The sequence below is a fragment of the Lepidochelys kempii genome, chromosome 25, assembly GCF_965140265.1.
Source record: "Lepidochelys kempii isolate rLepKem1 chromosome 25, rLepKem1.hap2, whole genome shotgun sequence".
Classification (NCBI taxonomy): Eukaryota; Metazoa; Chordata; order Testudines; family Cheloniidae; genus Lepidochelys; species Lepidochelys kempii.
The window spans coordinates 1,332,348-1,358,697 of record NC_133280.1 but is presented as its reverse complement, the minus strand read 5'-3'; the positions used below and the strand labels follow the sequence as shown (position 1 = coordinate 1,358,697).

Genomic DNA, 26,350 nt, shown 5'->3' with positions numbered 1-26,350 from the left:
GCCCAGTGTCCTGTCTCTGACTGGCCAGCACCAGGTGCTTCAGAGGAAGGTGCAAGAAACCCACAGTGGCAGACATAAGGTAATCTGCCCCCCATGAGGGTCCCAGCCTAAACCCTGACAGAGACTGGTTTAAACCCTGAAGCACAAGGTTTCATTTCTCTCCAAAATTCTTGTTGTTTGCATTAACTATTGTAACTCTGCCTATTCTTGTTGTCCATGATACAAAAGTCCAGTCCCACTTTAAATCTTACTCAGTTCTAGACCTCAATGACATCCAGTGGCACTGTTGCACAGTCTAATTATGTGTATGTAGAGTTAAAAGCATTTCCCTTCATCGGGTTTTAATTTGTACTTTTCAGTGGCAAGGAGACTGCTCTTGTCCTTGTGCTATGAGACAGGGAGAACAGATGTGCCTGACCTATTTCTACACCATTCCTTATTTTTATAGATTTTTATCAGGTCCCTTCTTCTAGCCTCCTCTCTAAGGCACAGTCTGTCTCTTCAACCTCTGATCCGAGGAGAGTTTTTCCAGAGCCCTAACTGGTTTTGTTGCTGCTGGCTGAACCCTTTCTAACCCTGCCCTGCCCTGCCCTTCCTGAGATGGGGTAACAGTGCAGCACAAGTTCCAGATGGGGTCTCACTGATTTTTATAGTGGCATTATAATAGTTTCTGTAGGATTTTCCATCTCATTCCTTATGCACCCTAACATCATGTTGCCCTTTCCTCTAGCTTGGTTCAAGCACTCTGAAGTTCCTCACGTCCTCTCTGGTCCTGACTCACATTAATTACTTTGTGTCATCTGCAAATTTTAATTCCTCACTGCTCAACCCCCTTCCTGCATCATTAGTAAATGTATTGAAACACCCTGGGACCTAGTACGGTACCTTGAAGTACCTGCTGTTCACCTTCTGCCATGGTGAAGGTTGGTGATGGATTCCTACTCCTTGTTTCTGATCCATGACAATACTTTGCCTCTTACCTCAGTAACAAAAGCTCTCAGCAGCCCCAGATGATGCAGTGTGACTGGGGCTGGGGAAACTGGAACAACAACACAATATACAGAGCTTTCAAGAGGAGATGGGCTCTTACTGATTGAAGCAGTGAGCTGCCGACAGCAACCAGCGCTCCCCAATGACAGTGGCCCCACAGAAGTGCCTTGACCCCTCCTTCAGGCTGACCTGCCAGGGGATTTCTCCTTTGGAAGCTTCGATTCCTCCCACGATCTTGCTGGGTTTTGAAAGCCCAGGTCGCCCACCGCACTCTAAATAGAAGCCAAAGCACAGCCCATCAGTGCTTTCGCTGACTCTGGGGATGGCAAGGAGGGAGCCCTGAGCCCTGCTGGCTGGTGATGGCTCAGGGCCAAGTCAGGGAAATTTATTTAAGTCCTTCCTGCCAAGCTTGCTGTTTCCACCAACAGGTGCCCTACTCCCCCAGGAGGTGCCCAGGTATAGCCACCCATGGTCCTCTCCAGGGCTTCTGCCTGCTTTCATCAGGACCCTCAAGCCCCTCCGTTCTCAGCGGCAGTGTGCTGGGATGGGGCTCACTAGTGCCTGCACTCCAGTGACCCCTCATCCCCATGAGCCTCCACCAAAGGCCCGAAACTGGAGGAACACCCAAAATCTACCTCCTCCCTCAGAGGAGGGGTGACCGAGAACCAGGTGCCATGAGCTGACAAACACAGGCTGGCTTCCGGAGCTTGCCCTGCCCCCTGGCCTGTGTGGGGTTGCAGGACTCTCCTTGGGTGCAGAAGTAGGCTTTGAACTGCCAGGAGATCTTTGAGTGGCAAAGGACAGCAAGGGCCTTGGGAGCAAGCACAGCTGTGTGCAATTCTGCTCCCTCAGCCACTGTGCTCAGGGCATGGAGAGAATTCCTGGTGTTTCCCCATGATAAGGGCTGGCAGTAACACCTGCAGCTTGATTTAGTTGGGAATTGGTCCTGCTTTGAGCAGGGGGGTGAACTAGGTGACCTCCTAAGGTCCCTTCCAACCCTGATATTCCATGATTCAAGCTATGAAGCACCTGATCTTCAGAGTGCAAAATGTGCACAAAACGTTCCAGCAGAGGCTGTGCTTTGTGTTTGAGGCTCATGTGGGCCATGCTGGACACAATAGAAAAGGCTGTTTCATTTCAGTGGAAAGGCAGAGCCCTGAACTTCAAGCCTGGGAAGCTCATTGTAACTAGACAGCCCAACCGTCCCAGCACCTTGCGGCCAAGAAGCAGTAGCTGGCTTGCTGGCCGTGGGTGCTGATAAGGTGGAGGACACAGGTCTGTGTTTGCTCATGGTGCTGTTGCTGATCCCCTCCATGGTGGCAGCATCACCGTTTGTGCTGGAAAGTGTCATTGGGACGGTAAGAGCTGCAGGTGTGGGGAAGGTGGAGATAGCATCAAGGATCCAGTCTCGGAGTTGGGTCACTTGGGCATAGACCCCAGGCCGCTTGGCTTCAGCACAGCCAATTCCCCAGCTCACGATACCGGCCAGGAAAAACTTGCCAGATGGCTCTTCACAAACCAAGGGGCCGCCAGAGTCACCCTGCAAGAGACAAAAAGCATGCATCACCAGAGTCAGGGGCCAACTCCAGACTGGGCACCATGCACTTCACCTCCCTACGCTTCGCTCTGTGTCCTAACCTGGTGTGCAGCATTGCTGCATGCTGCTAAAGAGTTGCTATGTCCCACCCCACAGCTGGCTGCATTTCAGGTGTGGGTGAAGGATCCCAAATCTGTAATGTCTTTTGGGATCTGCCTGGATGAAACACGTTAAGTGAATGTAACTAGTGGAGACACTTAGCTGCAGAGTGGCCTCTCAGATGGCCAGCCTTAAATCTGAGCCCTTGCTGCACATCAAGGGGGAAATCACCTTTCCAGTGACCTAGCCAATAGCCTCCAGCTCTTAATAGTCTCTTTATTAATGAGACTGACCACCAAGTCTTAGGTCAACCTTCATTTTCCTCACTGGGCCCAGTGCTCCTCCTGGGCTAGTGGCTGTTACTCATCTGGGCTGTGTACAGAGCACGTGTCTGAGGCTTTCCTGAGCACCGACATTTCATCAGTTTGCACTAAGCTTGCAGAGTTGGTCTTTGACTTTGTTCTCATAAAGCCTGAACAATGGCCCTGCTGTGTGATTGCTCTGTGCATCTGCCCAGCAGTCAAGCTACTAAATTACAAAGATTACATTCCAACCTCAAGCCTTTTGCAGCCCATCTGGGCTCTGACACTGCACCTATCCCCAAGGTATCTGAGAGCCTCTCAAAGGTATCTGGTGCTGCAAAGATCTATCTTCCTCTAGGCTGTTCCTAGGAGGGCAGGGATGGTTGTGGGCTTGCGGGTGGGCTGTGACTGTGGGCGGGCCAGGCTGAAGGAGTGGGCTGGGCAGTTTGCTGTGCCCAGGCTGAGGGGTTTGCTGCAAAATTAAAGGGCATTTTCCCTTAATGGATTTTCATGTTTTGTTACATTTCCTGGTTGGTTTTCTCTCTTTGCCTTCCACATGGCACATGGTGATATTTCCCTTGTGCCTGTGGTCCTAGCACTGAGCAAGGAGCATTTAGGCTACTTCTTTGTAGGTGTCCCAGCAGCACCCTTGATGCCAGTCCTGCTTCCAGGAGAGGCAGAGCAAAAGCCCCTGAAGAGTGGCTTTGGTTTGATTTGGACCATCTCGGCAGCAAACGTGTGTTTCCCAAGCATGGAGACTTAGAATTGGCAGGTTGAGTCTTTGCAGTTAGTAGCTCTTTGCCCTGACATATGGGCTTCCATCCAGAGGCCTCTGAACCATTCACTAACAGGAATGAAGTAATCCTGGCAACCGGCCCCTCCCCCAGCAAGGCAGCTCAGTGCCAGGATTCTAGTTTCAGACATGGGGAAATGGGCACAGAGACGTTAGCTGATTTGCTCAAGGACATGTAGCAAAAATCAGTTGCAGAGCCAGGAGCAAAACGCAGGAGTCCTGACTCCACGTGACCTGCTCCAGCCACTGCCTGATAAATCCCTGCCTTAATTTGGTTTTAAAGAAGCAAGATCTGCCTTGGCCCATCCTGTGCAGCTGCAGACAGGGCTGGATTAAACCACTGCTGGGCACTAGGCAGACACTGGGCCCCATCTTCTCAGAGGAATAACAACAAACAGCTGATCGAAACAATCATTTGCACTTGCTCCAACATACCCAGGGGCTCCTCAAGACAACCTACCACCTTAGGTAAAACTTCTCTCTGTCGTGCCCTGGTGTCCCCAGAACAGAGGTTTTCAGTCACTGGGGTGTGCCCCCTGGCGGGGACACAGACTTTCTGAGGGCACAGCAAGGCTTCTGATGGTATGGTGCTTTTGGTGGAAGGGGAGGGGCTGGTGCTCAGGTCTGGCCTGGCCACCCCCCATGTGGACTGAAGGGCTGCTGAGCCACATTTGTATGAGTGGCATGGCAACTCTTTGAGGCTTCGCCCAGGAACGTGGACCCTAAGCACATGCCTAGTTTGCCTGTGTGTTCATCCAGCCCTTGCAAAGGAGGGCGCCGGTGGCTGCTCAGAGCTCAGCCCGTCGGGGCAGACAGATGCAGCTGGCTAGTGTAGCAAGTGCCAGAGCCTTTAGCTGGGCAGGGGGCTGTAATGGGCCACTTGCAGGGACTGTGAGCGTAACTGAAAGGGAAGGAGCCCCTGCCGTGGCAGCATCTCTGGGAGTGGATGCCCGCAACACTGCTGCCCGGTGCTGAGAGAGGCCCCTCCTCACCTGGCAGGAGTCGATCTTCCCCTCCAGGTAGCCGGCACACATCATCCTGTCGGTCAGGGTGTGGCTGTACAGACTGGCACACAGGGCCTGGTCCAGCAACTCCACTGTCGCCTTCTGCAAGGTCTCTGGTTTCACCACTTGTGGGAAGAGACAAGGTAATAAACTTGATCCACCCGTTGGGCCAACGGCCCTGAGCCCACGGGCCCCTCCTCCCTGCAGAATCAGCCACAGGCCGAGCGGCTGGATTGGGAGCTGCCAGCCTAGTCGCCAAACACCACAACCCCGTGGTTGGGCAGAGCGTGGAACCCGCCCTTGCTTCTGCACAATCAAACGCCCCCCTGGCCTTTCTTGGGTGTGCCCCTCCCGCCCTTCACAGGATCTCACCCTGCTCTTCTCAGGGTGTGCCCCTCCCTACCCCCCTTCTCAGGGTGCCCCGCCCCTGCCTTTCACAGGGTGTGTACCTAGGGTTTCCAGGCTCCAGTTTTCAACCAGAATGCCCAGTCCAAAAGGGACCCTGGCGGCTCCGGTCAACGCTGCTGACTGGGCCATTAAAAATCCGGTCGGCAGCACAGCGAGGGTCTGGGGCTAAGGCAGGCTCCCAGGCTCCATTCGCTGCCCGTGCCCCTTGTGCTGGCTCTGCAGCTCACACTGGCTGAGAACTGTGACCAGTGGAAGCTGCAGGGATGGCATCTGCAGGCGTGAGAGCTGTGCATGGAGCCTCCCTGGCCGCCCATGCGCCTAGCGGCTGCAGGGACCTAACGACCAATTCCTGGGAGCTGCGGTAAGCACCACCAGGACACCGCACCCTGAATCCTCTCCCGCACCCCAACCTCTTGCCCCACCCGGAGTCCCCTCCTGTACCCCAAACCCCTCATCCCCAGCCCCACCCCCAGCCAGAGCCCTCACCCTCCCGCACCTCCTGCCCCAGCCCTGAGCCCCCTCCTGCACCCCAACCCCCTCATCCTCAGCCCCACCCAGAGCCTGCACCCCCTCCTGCACTCCAAACCCCTCGGCCCCAGTCTGGAGCTCCCTCCTGCACCCAAAGCCACTCACCCCCAGCCAGAGACACCCCACCCCAACCTCTGCCCCAGCCTGGTGAAAGTGAGTGAGGGTGGGGGAGAGCAAGCAGGGGTGGGGCCTCAGGGGTGTTCTGTTTAGTGCAATTAGAAAGTTAGCAACCCTATGTGCACCCTCTCTCCCCTGGCCCTTCTTGGGGTGTGCCTCCCCCCTCCATCCCCCCTTCCTTCTTAAGGTAACTCCCCACCCACAGCCCTTCTCAGGGTGTTCCCCAACCCTTCTTGGGCTGTGCCCTGCCCCCTCCCTGACCCTTCACAGGGTGTACCTCCTCACCCCTCAGGATTCCCTCATACCCACAGCCCTTCTCAGGGTCCCTCCATCCCTTCTTGGGGTGTGCCCCCTTCCTCCCCACCCCCGGCCCTGCTCAGGATGTGCCCCCTGGCTTTTCTTGGGTTCCCCCTACCCCTGGCCCTTCTCAGGAGTCCCCACCCTCTCCTCTCCCCTCCCATTCTTGGGTGCCCCACCCCAAGGAGGCACTGCTTACAGAAGTCTTCCTTGAGATAACCCCAGCCAGAGATGAGGCACTTCCTGCCAGACGGGAAGCGGTGCCCAGGGCCTGGCAGGCACGCAGGCTGGATATACTTGTTAAAGGGCACGGGGCTGTCGAGCTCCAGCACAGCCACATCGAAGTCCGCGGTGTCGGTGTTGTAGGAGGGGTGTGGGATAATGCGGCCCACGCCGGCTTTCACGGTGCTGCTGTCTGAGCTGCTGAGGGAGATGGTTCCCATGTAGGCGGCCCAGACCGCTGGGTCCTGAAACCTGAAATGCACAGACATGTGTGATCCCTTCCAAGCTGCCCCTGCGCAGCCACTGGGCGTGTCAAAGGTGAGGCCTGGTAGTAGAGGAGGCTGCTGGGCCTTGACCTCAGCTGAGCCACAGCCATCGTGACACATGCCCCGCCACGTGTCCTGCCCTCATGGCACAGTGCGTCCAAGGGTGCTGATGTGCCAGGCTGCATGGGCTTAGAATGGCTGGATTTGGGCTGTGGCCCTAGGGCCAGGGCCAGATTTACACCTTACGCACCCCTAGGCACAGTGTCTTGAGAGCCCCCCTGATGACAGCTGACCTTCATGTTGGGCACAGGTTTAGAGAGGTAAGGTGCCCCTAGAATGCTGGCGCCTGTAGGCATGTGCCTGCTGGGCCAAACAGGAAATCCGCCCTGCCGAGCCACTGCAGCAGGAAGCAGGATCCCAGCTGAGATGTGGCAAGAGGCTGAATATGAGGCTAGAGCAACCCGTGGGCTGCTTGCGGCCCAATCCCATGAGACATCCTCAGGGCCCTACAGATAGTATATATAGTGTGTGGATGCAGCCTCCATAACACATAGAGAGCCACGTATGTGACCCACGATGGTGAACAGGTTGAGAAGCACTGGGCTAGAGGGCGCCCCAATCCTGGCTCTGCCCATGGGAAGGGGGTCAGGGAAGGTGCCATGGCCGGGGCCATACTCGTTGAAGCAGTGAGCCGCAGACACCAGCCACTTCTCAGTGAGGATAGTTGCACCACAGAAGTGTTCGTTGTTCTCCCTCAGGCTGACTTGCCACGGGAACTCCCCTCTGGAGGCCTCGGTGCCACCCACGATTCTGTGGGCTGTCTGCATGGTGGGGCGGCTCCCACAGTCTGAAAGGCAGAAGAGACCTTGTGTGAGCCCTGCAAACTCCTTCATTCCAGCCACAGGTAGAGACAGAGGCAGGTGGCTGCTGCAAACCTGCCCCAGCAGCCTTCGCTGGGGTTGGGGATGGATTCATTTCAGCAGAGCATATACCCATGGCCCAGCCTGCTGAATGCCCCGGAGAGCAAGGCCACTGCCTGGAATGCCACAAATGGAGCAGATTTTAAATTATTCTTGGAGTAGATCTAGGAGGCCACAGGACTGGTGAGGACCCACGTAGTGAGGACTTGCGAACACCCACAGAATGAGGATGGATGATGACCTATGCAGCGGGGACAGGGTTGCCAGGTGCCTAGTTTTTGACTGGAAAGCTCAGTCGAAAAGAGGACTTGGCAGTGTCCGATCAGATGTACTGACTAGACACAAAAATTCAGTTGCCACGGGCACGGGCTGGGGGAGGTGCCAGGTCATCGACCCAGCCCAGACCCTGGTCAGCTGGGGCCACCTCCCACCTACATCTTATGGACAGGCAGACTCTGCATCAAGCTGCAGCTCTGGATCAGAGGGAGCCCAGCTCGGGGTGGGGGAGGGAGGTGTAGAGGATTCAGCTACAAGGAACGGGGTGTGGGTAGAGTAGCAAGTGAAGGAGGAGCGGGGAGAGAAGCGAATGGGGGGGCAATGCCTTAGGGGAAGAGGCAGAGCAGGGGTGGAGTTTCAAGGGAAGAGGTGGGGCAGGGGAGTCTGGTTGTCAGCTGTTAGAATGTTGGTAACCCTAGCAGGAACAGGCAAGGACCCACGCAGTGGTACATATGATTTTTGAACAGTTTCCTCACCAGAAACCAGTGTTCATTAAGGTCATCCAACCAGGGAATGGAATCATATCACAAGATCTGCGTCCAGTAAAAACCAACCAAAAAAAGCTCGAATATCCTTCAGTGACCAGCTGGGAAATGAGCCTAGCCCAAGGTGCCATGGCAGGGAAGAACTTGGAATGAGTTTCAACTCCATTGCCTGTGATTTCACAAGAACAACCATACTGTGTCAGACCAATAGAGCCCAGTAGCCTGTCTTCCAACAGTGGCCAGTTCCAGACAGTTGGGAGGAAATGAACAGAACAGGGCAATTATCGAGTGATCCATCCTCTGCTGTCCAGTCCAAGTGTCTAGCAGTTGGAGGTTTAGGGACACTTAGATCATAGAATCATAGACTATCAGGGTTGGAAGGGACCTCAGGAGGTCATCGAGTCCAACCCCCTGCTCAAAGCAGGACCAATCCCCAGGTAAACCATCCCAGTCAGGGCTTTGTCAAGCCTGACCTTAAAAACTTCTAGGGAAGGAGATTCCACCACCTCCCTAGGTAACGCATTCCAGTGTTTCACCACCCTCCTAGTGAAAAAGCTTTTCCTAATATCCAACCTAAACCTCCCCCACTGCAATGACCATTACTCCTAGTTCTGTCATCTGCTACCACTGAGAACAGTCTAGATGCATCCTCTTTGGAACCCCCTTTCAGGTAGTTGAAAGCAGCTATCAAATCCCCCCTCATTCTTCTCTTCCACAGACTAAACAATCCCAGTTCCCTCAGCCTCTCCTCATAAGTCATGTGTTCCAGTCTCCTAATCATTTTTGTTGCACTTCTCCCAATTCTAATATATTCTTTTTGAGATGGGGCAATCAGAACTGTGTGAAGTGTTCAACGGGTAGGTGTCCCATGGATTTATATAGTGGCATTATGATATTTTCTGTTTTATTATCTATCCCTCGCCTAATGTTCCTTAATGTTAACTTTTTTACTTGTTGCTGCACATTGAATGGATGTTTTCAGAGAACTATCCATGATGAGTCTAAGAGCTCTTTCTAGAGTGGTAGCAGCTAATTTAGACCCCCATCATTGTGTATGTATAGTTGGGATTACATTTTCCAATATGCTTTACTCTGTATTTATCAACACTGCATTTCATCTATCATTTTGTCACTCAGTCACCTAGTTTACTGAGATCCCTTTGTAACTCTTTGCAGTCAGCTTTGGGCTTAACTATCTTGAGTAATTTTGTACCGTCTGCAAGTTTTGCCACCTCACAATTCACATCCTTTTCCAGATCATATATAAATATGTTGAGCAGCACAGGTCCCATTACAGATTTTTGGGGGACCCCACTGTTTATCTCTCTCCATTGTGAAAACTGACCATTTATTCCTACTCTTTGTTTCCTGTCTTTTAACCAGTTACAGATCCAGGTGAGGACCTTTCCTTTTATCCTATTACTATTTACTTTGCTTAAGAATCTTTGGTATGGGACCTTATCAAAGTCAAGTACACTATATTGACTGGATCACCTTTGTCCACATGCTTTTTGACACTCTCAAAGAATTTAATAGATTGGTGAAACATGATTTCCCGTTACAAAAAGCTGTGTTGACTCTTCCCCAATAAATTGCATCCATCAGTATTTCTAATAATTCTGTTCTTTACTAGAGTTTCAACCAGTTTTCCTGATACTGAAGAGAAGGTTACTTACCTATAACTTTGGGATTCTTCCAGATGTATGGTCCCTATCTGTATTCCACTGTGGGATGCACACCTTGCACCCAGAGTTGGAAAATTCAAAAGTAGTGTCTGTTGGTCCGCGCATTCGCCCTGACTTGCCTCAAGATCCTGTCCAAGGCAATAAAGGGTGGGGCGGTCTGACCGCAGCTCCAGTTCCTTGTTCATTGTGATTCTGACAGATCCAGAGCAGTGGGGAAAGAGGGTGGGAAGTAGAATACAGATAGGGACCACACATCTCAAAGAGCCTCCAGTTTCAGGTAAGTAACCTCCTCTTCGAGTGGTAGTCCCTATTGTATTCCCATGGGTGACTGGCAAGCAGCATCTACGTTGGAGGAGGCTGAGGATGGAAGCATTGGTGTAAAACTGCTGTGCCAAAGGAGTCACCCACCGCCAAGTCTGGCACTAAGGGGTAGTGTGGTGTGAACGTATGAGCACAAGTCCACATGGGTGCTCTACATCTGTCTGTGAGAGGCACTTCCTGAAGGGATGCCGTGGCTGTTGCTTGAGCTCTGATGGAGTGAGCCTCTACCCCGTGCGGGGAAGTAGATTCAACAGCTGGTAGCAGAGTTTAATACAACTGGAAATCTACTTGGAGAGTCTCTGGGTGGAAATGGCCTGACCCCTGATTCTTTCTGCCACTGCAATAAACAGTCTAGGGGACTTCCTGATTATTTTTGTTCTCTGTAGGTAAAAGGCCAAAGCTCTTCAGACATTGAGGGCATGGAGTCTACATTCTTCTGCAGATATGTGTGGTTTCGGAAAGAAAACGGATAAGTGAATGGATTGGTTACTATGAAACTGGGAGACCACCTTTGGTAGAAATTTTAGATGTAGATGTAAGGAGACTTTATTCTTGTAGAATATGGTGAATTGTGGATCCACCATCATAACTGCGAGTTTACCGACTTTTCTCACTAAAGTGATAACAACAAGGAAGGCGACTTTCATGGAGAGGAGGGACATGGAGCAAGATGCCAGTGGTTCATTGGCTTTGTGTGTTAATACTGATAGTATTAGATTCAGGCCCCATTGAGGTGTGATGGTTTGGAAAGGTGGAATGGTTCTTAGAATCATAGAACCATAGAATCGTAGGACTGGCAAAGACATAAAGAGGATGTCTAGTCCAGTCCCCTGCACTTATGGCAGGGTTAAGTATTATCTAGACCATCCCTGACAGGTATTTGTCAAACCTGCTCTTAAAAATTCCACAACCTCCCTAGGTAATTTGTTCCAGTGCTTAGCCACCCTGACAGTTAGGAAGTTTTTCCTAATGTCCAACCTAAACCTCCCTTGCTGCAGTTTAAGCCCATTGCTTCTTGTCCTGTCCACAGATGTTAAGAACAACAATTTTTCTCCCTCCTTGTAACAACCTTTTATGTACTTGAAAACTGTTATGTCCCCGCTCAATCTTCTCTTTTCCAGACTAAACAAACCCAGGTTTTTTTCAATCTTCCCTCATAGGTCATGTTTTCTAAAACTTTAATCATTTTTGTTGCTCTTCTCTGGACTTTCTCCAATTTGTCCACATCTTTCCTGAAATGTGGTGCCCAGAACTGGACACAATACTCCCATTGAGGCCTAATCATCGCGGAGTACAGTGGAAGAATTACTTCTCGTGTCTTGCTTACAATACTCCTGCTAATACATCCCAGAATGATGTTTGCTTTTTTTGCAACAGTGTTACACTGTTGACACATATTTAGCTTATGGTCCACTATGACCCCCACATCCCTTGCCACAGTACTCCTTCCTAGGCAGTCATTTCCCATTTTGTATGTATGCAACTGATTGTTCCTTCCTAAGTGGAATACTTTGCATTTGTCCTTATTGAATTTCATCCTACGGACTTCAGACCATTTCTCCAGTTTATCCAGATCATTTTGAATTTTAATCCTATCCTCCAAAGCACTTTCAACCCCTCCTAGCTTGGTATCATCCACAAACTTTGTAAGTGTACTCATTATAGCATTATCTAAATCACTGATGAAGATATTGAATAGACCCGGAACCCGAACTGATCCCTGCAGGACCCCATTTGTTATGCTGTTCCAGCATGACTGTGAACCACTGATAACTACTCTCTGGGAACGGTTTTCCAACCAGTTTTGTACCCACCATATAGTAGCTCCATCAAGGTTGCATTTCCCTAGTTTGTTTACGAGAAGATCATGCAAAACAGTATCAAAAGCTTTAGTAAATTGAAGATATATCACGTCTACTACTTCCCCCCCATACAGAAGGCTTGTTACCCTGTCAAAGAAAGCTATTAGATTGGTGTGACATGATTCGTTCTTGACAAATCCATGCTGACTGTTACTTACCTTATTATCTTCTAGATGTTTGCAAATTGATTGCTTAATTATTTACTCCATTATCTTTCCAGGTACAGAAGTTAAGCTGACTGCTCTGTAATTCCCAGGGTTGTCCTTATTTCTCTTTTTATAGATGGGCATTATATTTGCCTTTTTCCAGTGTTCTGGAATGTCTCCCATCTTCCATGACTTTTGAAAGATAATTGCTAATGGCTCAGCTATCTCCTCAGTCAGCTCCTTGAGTATTTTAGGATGCATTTCATCAGGTCCTGGTGACTTGAAGAAATCTAACAGGTGTCTAAATGATTTTTAACTTGTTCTTTTCCTATTTTAGCCTCTTCTGATCCTATCTCATTTTCACTGGTATTCACTATGTTAGACTTCCAATCACCACCAACCTTCTTGGTGAAACCCGAAACAAAGAACTCATTAAGCACCTCTACCATTTCCACATTTTCTGTTATTATTTCCCACCCCCCCCAAACCCCACATGGGTCTACCCTGTCCTTGGTCTTCCTCTTGCTTCTAATGTATTTGTAGAATGTTTGCTTTTTATTCTTTATATCTCTAACTAGTTTCACCTCATTTTGTGCCTTGGCCTTTCTAATTTTGTCCCTACATACTTGTGTTATTTGTTTATATTCATCCTTTGTAATTTGACCTAGTTTCCACTTTTTGTAGGACTCTTTTTTATTTTTAGATGATTGAAGACTTCCTGGTTAAATGAGGATGGTCTCTTGCCATACTTCCTATCTCTCCTAGGCAGTGCCCTTTGTGTCTCTTTGAAAAACAGCCAACTGTCTTCTATTGTTTTTCCCCTTAGACTTGCTTAACATAGGATCTTACCTACCAACTCCCTCAGTTTGCTAGTCTGCCTTCTTGAAATCCATTGTCTTTATTTTGCTCTTCTTCCTCCTACCATTCCTTAGAATCATGAACTCTACCATTTCATGATCACTTTCACCCAAGCTGCCTTCCACTTTTAAATTCTCAACCAGCTCCTCCCTATTTGTCAAAATCTAATCTAGAACCGCCTCTCCCCTAGTAGCTGTCTCCATCTTCTGAAATAAAAATTTTTCTCCAATACATTCCGAGAACTTGTTGGATAAACTGTGCCCTGCTGTGTTATTTTCCCAACAGATGTCTGAGTTGTTGAAGTCTCCCATCACCAGCAAGTCCTGTGCTTTGGATGATTTTGTAAATTGTTTTAAAAAAGCTTCATCCACCTCTTCTTCCTGGTTAGGTGGTCTGTAGTGGACCCCACCCCACAAGGGTGTTATCAGCCTTGTTTTTACCCCTTTTATCCTTACCCAGAGACTTTCAACAAGTCTGTCTCTTACTTCTATCTCAACCTCAGTCCAGGGGAAGACATTTTTAATATATAAGGCAACACCAGCTCCCTTTTTTTCCTGCCTGTCCTTCCTGAGCAAGCTGTATCCTTCTGTACCAATATTCCAGTCATGCGTATTATCCCACCAAGTCTCTGTGGTGCCAAGTACGTCATAATTTATTTACTAGCATTTCAAGTTTTTCCTGCTTATTCCCCATAAGAATACAGACATCTAAGATACTGATTTGATTCTCCTGCATAATTCTGTCTTGTCTCTCCCTTATCCTTGCTATAATAGCCCATGCTCCCCGCCCAAATTCCAACCCTTCTCCCAGGTCTCCATGTTTTTGACTTACCTGTGGGCTTTGGTCACCTGCCCCCTTCAAACCTAGTTTAAAGCCCTCCTCCCGAGGTTAGCCAGTCTGTATCCAAATATGCTCTTCCCCTTCCTCGATAGGTGGACCCCATCTCTTCTTAACAGTCCTTCTTCCTGGAAAAGCATCCCATGCTTCAGGAAGCTGAAGCCCTCCTGGCAACACTTAGAATGCCTTTCCAAAATCTAGCGGTTAGCAGGTGTGTAAAAACAGAGTAACCCTCTGTAGGAGGATGGAACACGCTATTCGCTACTAGGTGGACTTGCAAAGTGCTGAGGATGAGATCCAATGTCTTTAAGGATAGAATATAGTCCAGGATTAGGGTAATCTTTGCAGTTTCTGGTATAACACCTTTCTATTGAGCCCAAGATGAAAAGCGTTTCTTCTTAGTCTGGTAACGTTGTCGAGTTGAATCTTTCCTACTGTTCGAGAGAATGACTTGTACTGCCAAGAAACATGCCCATTCTATGGCTGATGCCCATCCAAATACCATGCCCTGGGGCGTAGAAGTTGCAGATCAGGATGCTTGATCCTGCCATTGTACTGAGTGAGAAGGTTGGGGGAATTCAGGATGGTGATCCGTGAATGGGATGACATGCACAGGAAATTGGGGAACTAGAAGTGGCTGGGCCAGAAGGGGGCAATCAGAATGACTGTGACTTTTTTTGTTGGATCTTGTGTGGCACCCACTGTAGTGGAGGGAAGGAGTAGTTGTTGAATTGGCCAGACCAGGAGAGAAGGAGAGCATTGCCCTGGGAGCTGTAACCGAGGGATCCCCTAGAGCAATACCTGGTGCACTTGTTTCTCTGAGAGGTGAATAGATCTCTGGTTGGGGTCTCCCATTGTGTGAAGATGTTGAGTAACACTTTATTGTTAAGTTCCCACTCGTGGTTGATTGCAAAGTGTCTGCTGAGTGAGTCTGTGAGTAGATTCTGTGTCCCCAGAAGACAGGCTGCGGATAGGGTGATCTGATTGCTGATGCACCAGTTCTAGAGATTGACTGTTTCTGCACGTAGAGCAGTGGATTTCACTCCTCCTTGTTTGTTGATGTAGAAAACAGTGGCAGTGTTGTCTGACATGATCAGGAAATTATGAGCGTGAATGAGTAGAAGGAAGAATTCACATGTCCTCATTACTGTTCAAAGTTCCAGAATATTGATGTACTTCCTGGATTCTTGAGATGTCCATGTCCCTTCTCATGTGGTCATCCATAGGGGTTCCCTAGCCTAGTAAGGACATGTCGGTGATAGTTTTGTCTGGGGATGAGGGAAGAAAGGGGACTCTCCTACATTCATGATATGGGTCTGTCCACCACGGGAGGGAGGACAGTACCTTGGTTGGGACTGTCACCATGAGGTTCATAGAATGGTGGTTCAGTGATTATACGGACTGCAGCCATGTCTGAAGTCAACAAAGGTGAAACCTCACAAAGGGGACCACGTAAGTGCATGAGGCCATATGGCCAAGTAGAGTCAGACAAGTCTTGGCCATGATGTGAGCTATCATGTCACGCATCTCCTGAACTCTGTCTGTGGGCAGGTATGCCTGTAGAGTTTAGGGTAGCCCTAATGAAGTCCAAAGATTGCGTGGGGTTGAGGATCAACTTTTTGACATTGACGCTGACTACCAGAGAAGAAAGGTTGAGTATCACAGAGGTTGATGTGTGGGTTTCCTGGTTGGGCCTGGTGGCTAGGAGCCAGTGCTCAAGGTATGCAAAAACAAGGAGATAATAACATCTGATATGACCTGCTACTATGAAAAATAATTTGGTGATGACTCTGGAAGAGGTAGCTATTCCAAAGGGTAGTACTCTCTATTGGAATCCTCTTTGGACTCCCCCTTCAGGTAGTTGAAGGCATAGGCTCCAACTCTGTGGGTGCTCCAGGGCTGGAGCACCCACAGGGAAAAATTGGTGGGTGCTGTGCATGCATCGGCAGCCAAGATCCCTACCCCTCCCCAGCTCACCTCTGCCTCCGCTCCACCTCCGCCTCCACCTCCTTCCCGAGCGCTCTGTGTCCCCACTTTTCCCCCTAGCTCCCAGTGCTTCCCACTGTGAAACAGCTGTTTCATGGTGGCAAGCACTGGGAGGGAGGGGGAACACAATGTGCTCGGGGAAGAGGTGGGGCTGGGGCGGGGATTTGGGGAAGGAGTCCAATAGGGGCAGGGAGGGGGAAGAGTTGAGGAGGACTTTGGGGAAGGGGTTGGATGGGGTGGGGCAGGGGTGGAGTCTGGGCAGGGCCAGGGGCGGGTCAAGCATCCACCAGCGCCAGGAAAAGTTAGCGCCTATGGTGGAAGGCTACTATCAAATCCCCCCTCATCCTCTTCTGCAGACTAAAGAACTGTGATGTGTTAGGCTCAGTGGTTGGAGCTCTCAAGCTCACATAAAAATACCTCTTTGCTTGTGGCTGGGTTTGAGATGTTGAAGCCTGATAGAGGGGCCTGGGGAAGCTAGACCTTTGGACTTTTTGTCAAGTGCATGGAGGTTCCTAGGGTCTCTGCTGGTAAAAGAGGTCTCTGCTGGAGACCTGTATCTCAGTGTGGACTACTGGTGGTGGAAGTTTCGTTTTGGTGCAGGTGTTTAGATGCCCGAAGAGCAAAGGATAGCTCTGGAGTATTTTAGGGTATGTAGAGACTCATCTGTCTTCTGGTCGAAGAGTTGGTACTCATCAAAAGGAAGGTCCTCGATGGTGTTCTGGACCTCCCTACAAAACCAGATGCATGAAGCCAAGACTCTCTTTTCATCAGCCATGCCCTGGAGGAAGTATCAGCCACATCCACTGTGGATTGGAGGTCAGTTCTGGCTATTTACTTTCCTTCCTCGACAAGGGCCTGAAAGCTGGCACAGTCTTGCTGCGGAAGACTGTTAGCAAAGTCCTTGCACTCACTGTAATTCAGGAAGTCATATTTAGCCAGCAGTGCTTGATAATTGGCTGTCATAAATTGCAATCTGGAGGAAGAGAAAACTTTTCTCCCTAGATGCTTCCTTTCCTTATCCACAGGCGCGGATCAAGGGTTTTGTTGTTTAGCCCTCTCTGTGGCAGCTGAACCACCAGAGAGTTCAGGAGCTGGGTGGGAGAATAGGAATTCTGAGCCTTTAGCTGGGACTTAGTAACGTCTCTTCACTCCTTTAGTGGTGACAATACGTGTAGTGGGGGCTGCCGCACAGTCCTGGCTAGCTCCAGTATGGCTTCGTTGACTGGCATTGCTCTTCTCATCAGTCCCAAAGTGTGGAGAATGTCCAGAAGCTTAAGCTGGGAGTCTTGGATCTCTTCCAGTGGGATCTGGCGTTCCCCCATGACTCTCCATAAAAGATCTTGACAAAGTCTGAAGTCATCTGGTGGAGAAGAGAATGATGCAGTAAAAGCTTTGTTCAGCGATGAGGATGGAAATCTAGCCAGCTCCAGCAGAACCAACAGAACTGGTGTATAAAATCCTTCCTACGCCATCAGATTCAGGGACATGCTTGGTGGGCCCCGTGGGGAAAGCAGGTGGCAATTCCCTCGTGGATCAGGTAGGCTTTGAAGGAGGAAACTGACCCCAGGTCACCCCATATGACCAATAGGCAGGATCAACTGGAGCTTTCAGGGCTTCCCACAGCACGGTGGCTCTGGGGAGGGTGAGGATGCTCCCATGGGCATCGGTGCACGTGGTGGTATCTTGGAGAGTCAAAGGAAAGGTGGGTCTTCCCCAGGGTCTGATTCATTGGAAGAGGAAAAGGCAGACTCCAGTTACAACGGCAGTGTACCGTCGGAGTCGAGGGAGAGATGTATAGCACATGCAAGGGAGTGATAGACCCTGCTCCGCAGGTATGTCTCGCAGCAGGGACATGAGTTCCCTGTGGGTGAAGGGACCTGATGGAGGAGCCGACTCTGAATCCAGTAAGGTGAAGACCTCTTAGGGTGTAGCCATAGATCCATATCTCATGAGTATAAGGAGCACTCTCTTACTACAAGCCATCAGGAACAGTATCCCCTATAATGTCACGGCAAACCTGGTGGCTGAACTTTGTGACTTTGTCTTCACCCACAACTATTTCATATTTGGGGACAATGTATACCTTCAAGTCAGCGGCACTGCTATGGCCCCACATGGCCCCACAGTATGCCAACATTTTTATGGCTGACTTAGAACAACGCTTCCTCAGCTCTCGTCCCCTAATGCCCCTACTCTACTTGCGCTACATTGATGACATCTTCATCATCTGGATCCATGGAAAAGAAGCCCTTGAGAATTCCACCATGATTTCAACAATTTCCATCAACCTCAGCCTGGACCAGTCCACACAAGAGATCCACTTCCTGGACACTACAGTGCTAATAAGCGATGGTCACATAAACACCACCCTATACCAGAAACCTACTGACCGCTATGTCTACCTACATGCCTCCAGCTTTCATCCAGACCACACCACACGATCCATTGTCTACAGCCAAGCTCTACGATACAACCACATTTGCTCCAACCCCTCAGACAGAGACAAACACCTACAAGATCTCTATCAAGTGTTCTTACAACTACAATATCCACCTGCTGAAGTGAAGAAATAGATTGACAGAGCCAGAAGAGTACCCAGAAGTCACCTACTACAGGACAGGCCCAACAAAGAAAATAACAGAAAGCCACTAGCCGTCACCTTCAGCCCCCAACTAAAACGTCTCCAACGCATCATCAAGGATCTACAACCTATCCTGAAGGACGGCCCATCACTCTCACAGATCTTGGGAGACAGGCCAGTCCTTACCTACAGACAGCCCCCCAACCACTTTCCATTGATGAAGTGGTGAACCAATTAATACATTTTCACTGCTCATCTTAAGCAGTGCAAGGCAGTATATTCCTGAGGTACAAGGCTGGGAGCTGGGGGGATTTGTCTGGTGCCTTTCTCTGTGTGATTCGTGAGTGGCTCTGGGAGCATTCATGCAACCTAGCTGGGTGTGCGTCTCCACATGCTGTTGTGCTGAGTGATAAGAGCATCTGGAGGGGTTTGCTGCTTGTCACTAGCAAAACTTGTGAGACAGCTCAGGCTGGAGAGATAAGGGGGCACAGTAGTCCCACAGTCGCAGGCTGTCTCCAGGGATCCCATCACATAGAGTCCCCCTTTTAACTCGTTCCCAAAGGATGGCACCTTCTGAGCCGTGTGCAGCTCAGCACTTGTTGGGTTTCCTCACCCTTAGTTTAAAAAGTCCTCTACAACCTTTTTAATTTTACATGCCAGCAATCTGGTTCTGTTTTGATTTAGGTGGAGCCCATCCTTCCTGTAAAGATTCCTCCTTTCCCCAAAGGTTCCCCAGTTCCCAATAAATCCCTCTTCACAACACCATTATCTCATCCATGAGACTCTGCAGTTCTGCCTGTCTAACTGGCACTGTGTGTGGAACTGGAAGCATTTAGAGAATGCTACCACGGAGGTCTTGAACTTAAATCTCTTATCTAGCGGTCTAATATTGTCCTTCAGGACTGCTCTCCTGCCTTTCCGTATGTCGGCGTCTCCCCAGTACGGCACATAAGTCTGTCTAGATGTCTCATGAGCTCCACAAACTTCATACCCAGCAGACAATTTGCCCTGTAGTTCTCCTAGTCATCGCAAAACCAGCTATCTATTTTTCTAACAACTGAATCCCACATTGCTATTACCTGGCTCTTCCTAGTACTGGGGTTCACCAGAGGGGTGTCCTCAGTGTGAGAGGATAGCACAACATCATCAGGAAGGAGGGTCCCAACTATGGGATTGTTTCCCTCTGTCTCAAACTAATATTCTTCTTCCGCAAGTGAAGGGTTCATGTTTAGCTATTCCACCTGGAAGCAGGCAGGGCACACCCTGACTGTTTTGTAGAAGCAATGCACACATTGCTCTATCCAAGGACAAGGGCTAGATATGAACCATGAGAACTTGATTGTTGGGACAGCAACTGTGGGAAGCTTTCTTAGCCTGGGCTCAAGGCCTGAGAACCAGGATTGTAGTAGATAAAGGATGGTAAATAAGTATATTAATCAACGTCATACATTCCTTTGTGTATCTTTTTGCGGTAGCAGTGTGTAATGCTTAGGGGGGAGAAATATAATAAAAGGAGAAGGTGGAAGGCGGGGGGGCAGAACAGCCCATCTCAGCTGACCAGCCTGCTTGCTTGCATAAAGCTGTGTTCTGTCTCATCATTGAACCGCCACAACTGGCGCCCAAACGTGGGGCCCTCAGCACTCACCTCGCCCGGCAAGGGTTTCAAACGCATCACTCATCCGCTTCGTGGATCCCGGTGAGTATTTTTCATTGTGGTAAGTACGGGAAGCTCCCTCTCTGCTTTGCAAGTGCAACACCGCAATGAGCTGCAGTATTTGCTGCGTAAGGCTCAGCATGACTGCCCCGCTCGAGCACTTACTCTCCTGCTACAGGAGGTGCGTGCCCAGTGCCCGTGGTATCCTGAAGCCCGGAAGCCTTAAGCTAGCGGACTGGGAGCAATTGGGCCAGACATTGCACGAAGAGCCTCGGGCGCCCGTGCAGGCTTTACATGCCTGGCACCTCTGTCGCGACGTGATACTGTGTGTCACCTCGGATAGGCCCTCTTTCACGAGGCTGGTGATCTCGCCACGCCCGTCGGCTCCTGTAGCCGTCCCCGTTGCAGCTCTCCCCCCTTCTACTGATGCAACCCAGCGTGTCGCTTCGGAAAGACCCTCTCCCATACCCACAGCCCCCCCTCTCCCTGCTTTGCCCCCAGTGTCTTCATTACCACCGCCTCCCTTGCCTTCCCCACCGGAGCCAGTGTGTGTGATCACCCTCTGTCCGTGGGGCCCCATGCTCCGGGGCCCCCCGGAGGGTCATCTGTATCTGCTCAGAAGCTTTCGCTGGTGCAACAAATGGTTCACGCAGCGAAAGCTCGATCAGATCTTACAGCAGAGGAGCTGGCTGATCTGGTCTCAGTTTGCCCGGTGACCTGGCAGAATGATGACCAGGGCAACCCCGTGGGCACCTGGACCACTTTGCCATACTCGGTGGTTAGAGAGGTAAAGAAAGCAATTCGTGAGTTTGGCCTGACTAGCACCTTTGTGCGTGGTCTCATTGAAGGGATAGGTACTGGGTACTCCCTAATCCCTGAGGATTGGAAAACGCTGCTGCGCATGATGTTATCACCCAGTCAGTATGTTATTTGGATTAGTGAGTATCGGCAGATGGCAGAACGCCAAGCTCAGGTACATAGAGAGCACGGTATCATTTATGAGCATTTGGCAGGGGAGGGCCCGTTTGCTACTATTGAGATGCAGTCTCAACTCCCTCAGGCCGTCTTCCCCATTATTTCCACCTGTGCCCAGCATGCTTTCAAGAAGGTCCTGGATTCAGGCAAGCCTACCAAAAGCTTTGTCAGTATCCGTCAGGGTGCCTCAGAGTCCTTTTTGGATTTTACCAACAGATTGCATGAGGCTATCCTCCGTCAGGTGGATAACACTGAGGCAGCTCACGAGCTCCTGTTAAAATTGGCAGTTGAAAATGCAAATGAGGATTGCCGCCGTGCTCTCCAGGCAGCGCAAGCCTCTGGTATTTTAGAGCTCTCAGACATGCTGCGGGCGTGCCAGAACATTGGCACACAAGCCCACAAGGCTGGAGTTCTGGCTGCCGCCCTGAGAAAAACTGGGAAGGAGGGGAAGCGTTGTTACCGCTGTGGTAAGGAGGGTCATTTTCAGCAGGAGTGCCGCTCATCTAAGGCACCAGCCCGACCCTCATAGAAGTGCCCCAAGTGTGGGAAAGGTTATCACTGGGCTAATCAGTGTCGTAGCGGGTCGGGAAACCGTGCGACGGGTCCCCCCCGAACCCAGGGCCAAACGGGAGTGTTTCCCACTCAGACAACCGCTCCTCTGCCTTAAAATCCATAGACTCTATGAGGGCGGCGACTGCTGGAAGTGCAGGGCTTGATTTGATCATGCAGGAGGACACTGACTTTCGGCTGCCAGGGGAGGTCTGTGCCATACCTACACAGGTGACGGGACCTCTCCCAGCCGGCTTTGTAGGTCTTGTTCTCCTTCGCTCACATGCTGGGAAACAGGGCTTTTTTGTCATTCCAGGGGTCATTGATGCTGATTACACTGGCATTATTAAGGTTCAGTCCCTTGTCTGCTCCCCTTGTCCCGTACTGAATTTGACTCTTTGTGCCACACCTCCTTGGCCTGGCAGGTTGCTCTTTGTGATTATGTGGGAGAGATTTCTTACAATCCTCCAAAAGATCCTCGGTTGGTCATTACCCAAAAGGTGCCCCTAGTTGTTCATCGTCTTAGCCGCTCTCAACCCATTGTTTCCGCTGTCACTCTTTTTACTGATGGCTCTCCCCACCGAGGTGTAGTCACTTATCAGTTGGGTGACCCCCCTCGTTGGCATTCTCGTTTTACACTGCCTCAGCGTTCTGCACAGCGTTCAGAATTGGCTGCTGTTATTTTGGCCTTTCAACTTTTTGCTGATTGTCCCTTTAATTTAATTGTGGATACCCATTATGTTTATCAGGTAATTGATCATTTACCCCTTGCCCTCATTACCCCTCAGGTTGATGCAGACCTCCTTCGCCTGTTTTTGTCTTTGCAGCATCTTCTTGCCACTCGTCATTTCCCTTACTTTGTTGCTCATATTCGCAGTCATACCCCTCTGCCTGGGCCACTCACTGAGGGCAATGCATGCGCCGATCGCACGTTGCGTGGTCAGGTAAATTCCCTTTTTTCTGACCCCATTGAAAGCCATGCCTTTTTTCATCAGTCTGCCTCTGTTTTGGCCCGGCAGTTTCACATTCCTGCTGATCATGCACATTCCATTGTTCGTTCCTGCCCCCACTGTGCTGCTGCTGCTCCTACTTTTTCTTATGCTGTTAACCCCCGAGGTACCGCAGCAAATCAGCTGTGGCAAATGGATGTTACTCATGTGCCACAATTCCGCCCCTATTCGTTTTTACATGTTTCCGTTGATACTTATTCGGGCTTCCTTTGGGCAACCCCACAACGTGGGGAAGCCACTAACAAAGTTATTCACCATTTGCTGGCCTGCTTTTCTGTTATGGGTCGCCCCTGCCAAATTAAAACAGATAATGCCCCAGCCTACTGCTCTGCAGCCCTCTCCACCTTTTGTGCCTGCTGGGACGTCCGTCTTAAACACGGAATCCCTTATAATTCCACAGGCCGAGCCATTGTTGAACGTACCAATCGCACACTCAAAACCTTGCTAGATAAACAATTAAAACAAGGGGAGCTGCGTCTCCGAACCTTAGGAGACGTTCTACAACAAATGCATATCCTCTTGTTTACTTTAAATAATTTAACACTGAATGCAGATCAGCAGACCCCTGCGGATCGGCATTTTCACAAATCTGAGGTACTGGAAAGACCACGTGTCTTTTACCGTCAGCTGCCCGATCCACAGTGGCTGGGCCCAGTACCTCTAATCACTTGGGGTCGGGGATATGCTGCTGTGTCTCTCCCTGCAGGACCGTTGTGGGTTCCAGCTCGGTGTGTGCGACCAGCACTTAAACAACATGGCATGGCACCAGGGGCTGTCGAATCCCATACCAGAGTTTCAGCTGACTTTGGAGGAGACCGCGTTGCCCCCCGAGTCGACAACGAGGAAACGGAGGAAACGGAGGAGGCGTAGTGTCCCAAGGAGGAAACGGAGGAGGCGTAGTGTCCCAAACCGGCCCGTGACATGGGGAGCAGTAAAAGCATTGGTCGCCGCGGCCCAACGAAGACTGGCAGCAGATCAACAGCCAGAGACTCCTGAGACTTTGTTTGTGGCGATTCTCGCCCAAATCGCTGCTAATTCTGTGATGATTGTGTGCCTTTTGTGCCTGCTATTTCCTGTAGGGGTTGGCTCGGAAGCGCTTCCCCCGTTACGAGCCCGAATGACATATAACATATGGGAAAGATTGGCTTCAATAGCAAATGTTAGACAAAAGTGGGTATCTAATTCTGTAGCAGTCGGAGATTTGTTAGGTACATGCCTTATTCCAGTATGTCATCACCCTGAGGAGATGGAGAATAAGACACTGTTCTCTGCTTATGCGAATCTTTCCTCCCAGTACTCTAGCATGGCTAATTGGGGCCCGGCCAACTATACTCTGCCTCGCACGGCTATATGCCTCCACACAATGTACCCGGCCGGGGCTCACAATGTCACCTGTGCGCGTGTAGTTAACTGCACTAGTACAAAGGTGCCCTTGGGCTGTCGAAAAATTTCTCAACCCCTTTTAAATTGTTCCCATGCTGTTAATGTTTCATATAATTATGGCCATATCATCCTACCATCAGGATGGTTTTTTACTTGCGGTTCACGCACCTTTAATTATATTCCTGCAAATTTAAGTGATGGCACCCTTTGCTGTCTTAGTAGAATGACACTTATATTGCCTTTTGCTGGTCAAAACCGTAGTAAAAGAAGTGTACCCCTTTCAGATGATTGTATTGCAGATGTTGAGCTTTTTAGTCGTGCTGAGTATACTGCCTTAGCGGCCTCTATTGTTGGGGTCCCTGCGCTTGCTATGTATTCCGCCAGAACTTTAAATAACCTGGCATGCTTTGCAGCAAAGGCAATTAATACAACATCCCAGGCTATTGCCTTACTTAACACAGAACAACACGAATTAAGGGATGCAATTTTGGATAACAGAGCAGCCATTGATTTTCTGCTCCTGAAACACCATCTAGGCTGCTCCACATTTCAGCACATGTGTTGCTTTAATTTAACTGATAATAGTCGCTCCATAGAAACTAGACTGGCTGAATTGGCCAGTCTTACAACACACATACGCCAAGATCTGGGGTTTGAGGGTTTTTGGAATTGGCTTACAGGTTGGCTGCCCTCTCTAGAATGGCTGCGACAGCTTTTCGGTTATGCTGTGTTTGTAATTATTGGGCTTATTTTTTGCTGCTGCTGTGTGCAATGTATTCCTTCCTTGTTAAGATTTTGTGAAATTTCGCCCTGGAAAGCTCCCCAGGTTATGTCCTTGTCTGTCTGGGAGTTAAACAGCATGACAAAACAAATTGACGGCTACCATGAGATGGCCGAATATCATTAAATAAAAAACGGGGGGATGAAGGGTTCATGTTTAGCTATTCCACCTGGAAGCAGGCAGGGCACACCCTGACTGTTTTGTAGAAGCAATGCACACATTGCTCTATCCAAGGACAAGGGCTAGATATGAACCATGAGAACTTGATTGTTGGGACAGTGACTGTGGGAAGCTTTCTTAGCCTGGGCTCAAGGCCTGAGAACCAGCATTGTAGTAGATAAAGGATGGTAAATAAGTATATTAATCAACATCATACATTCCTTTGTGTATCTTTTTGCGGTAGCAGTGTGTAATGCTTAGGGGGGAGAAATATAATAAAAGGAAAAGGTGGAAGGTGGGGGGGCAGAACAGCCCATCTCAGCTGACCAGCCTGCTTGCTTGCATAAAGCTGTGTTCTGTCTCATCATTGAACCGCCACACGCAAGGCTTTCTCTCTCCTCAACAGCACAGAGGTTGCCAGACTGGGGGTGGGACCAACTCTGCTGTGTCCTGAAAGTCTCCCTTAGCTCTTCCAGTTCAGCCACTCTGGCCTCAAGAGCCTGTACTGTGTCTCTGAGGTCAGAAGCTCCTTGCACCAAGTGCACACACACACGCAAGGCAGGTAACTGTACATAAACTGGATAACCCCACTCTGCTGCTGGACTTCTACCTGCGTTCTTTTTCAGAATTCTCTGAATGAATCACTAGCTGTGAACTTGCTGCCCTAATTAGTCAGTCATTGTGTTTGTAATGACCGTCAGCCCCAGCGAAGGACGCTGGGTGACCTCTGGGGATGGGCTTGGTTAACAAGCCCTAGAGTAGAGACAGCGTGGGTACTATCTTGACCAGTATCCTGTAACACTGCCTGCCAGAGTGCATCAGCCCTGGAGGGGCCACCTCTGGGCTCAGAGGTGCATTCACGCTCCATGGCTCCCTGCTGACACTGCCAACAAGGGCCCAAAATGCTAGTGGGCCGGGTGGTGTTTGTGCTGGGGACACAGGGAGCTGGGCCATCTATATGAATGTTGGTGAAAGACAACAGTGGGGCATGGATTCTCCTTGTGCTCTGCCTGCAACTGCCCTTGGCCTGCCAGGCCTCTGCCCTTAGCACCTGGAGACAGTACTAGGCTACAAACGATCCACTCATCAACTGCTTCAAAGCAGCTTCCTCCAAGGAGGAACAGTTAGTAAGTCCTCTTAATTAGACAGCAAGTCCATATCTCCCCAGGAATGCTGGTCCACTATCAGCCTCCCAAACACATGTCCCACTGGCCATGTGTGCCCCCAGCAGATACAACCCCAGTGCGAGAGACCTACCGCAGCCTGCCTCATCAGAGCCGTCGGAGCAGTCGACTTGGCCGTCACACTCAGGATTCTCT

General features: G+C 50.0%; 1 protein-coding gene across 3 annotated transcripts in view; it reads right to left on the bottom strand.

Moving 5' to 3' along the window:
• TMPRSS9 (transmembrane serine protease 9) overlaps positions 1 to 26,350 on the bottom strand; it is a 39,237-nt gene extending 12,887 nt beyond the window's left edge. For 2 of the 3 annotated variants that reach the window (XM_073323998.1, XM_073324000.1), the window contains exons 1-6: positions 26,289 to 26,350; positions 7,239 to 7,410; positions 6,275 to 6,549; positions 4,714 to 4,850; positions 2,203 to 2,530; positions 1,091 to 1,262 (exon numbers count right to left, since the gene is read on the bottom strand). In XM_073323998.1, coding sequence (XP_073180099.1) covers positions 1,091 to 1,262; positions 2,203 to 2,530; positions 4,714 to 4,850; positions 6,275 to 6,549; positions 7,239 to 7,390 — 1,064 coding nt within the window. In that variant the 5' untranslated portion in view covers positions 7,391 to 7,410; positions 26,289 to 26,350. The remainder of the gene's footprint in view (positions 1 to 1,090; positions 1,263 to 2,202; positions 2,531 to 4,713; positions 4,851 to 6,274; positions 6,550 to 7,238; positions 7,411 to 26,288) is intronic. The other variant, XM_073323999.1, reaches the window with a different exon arrangement.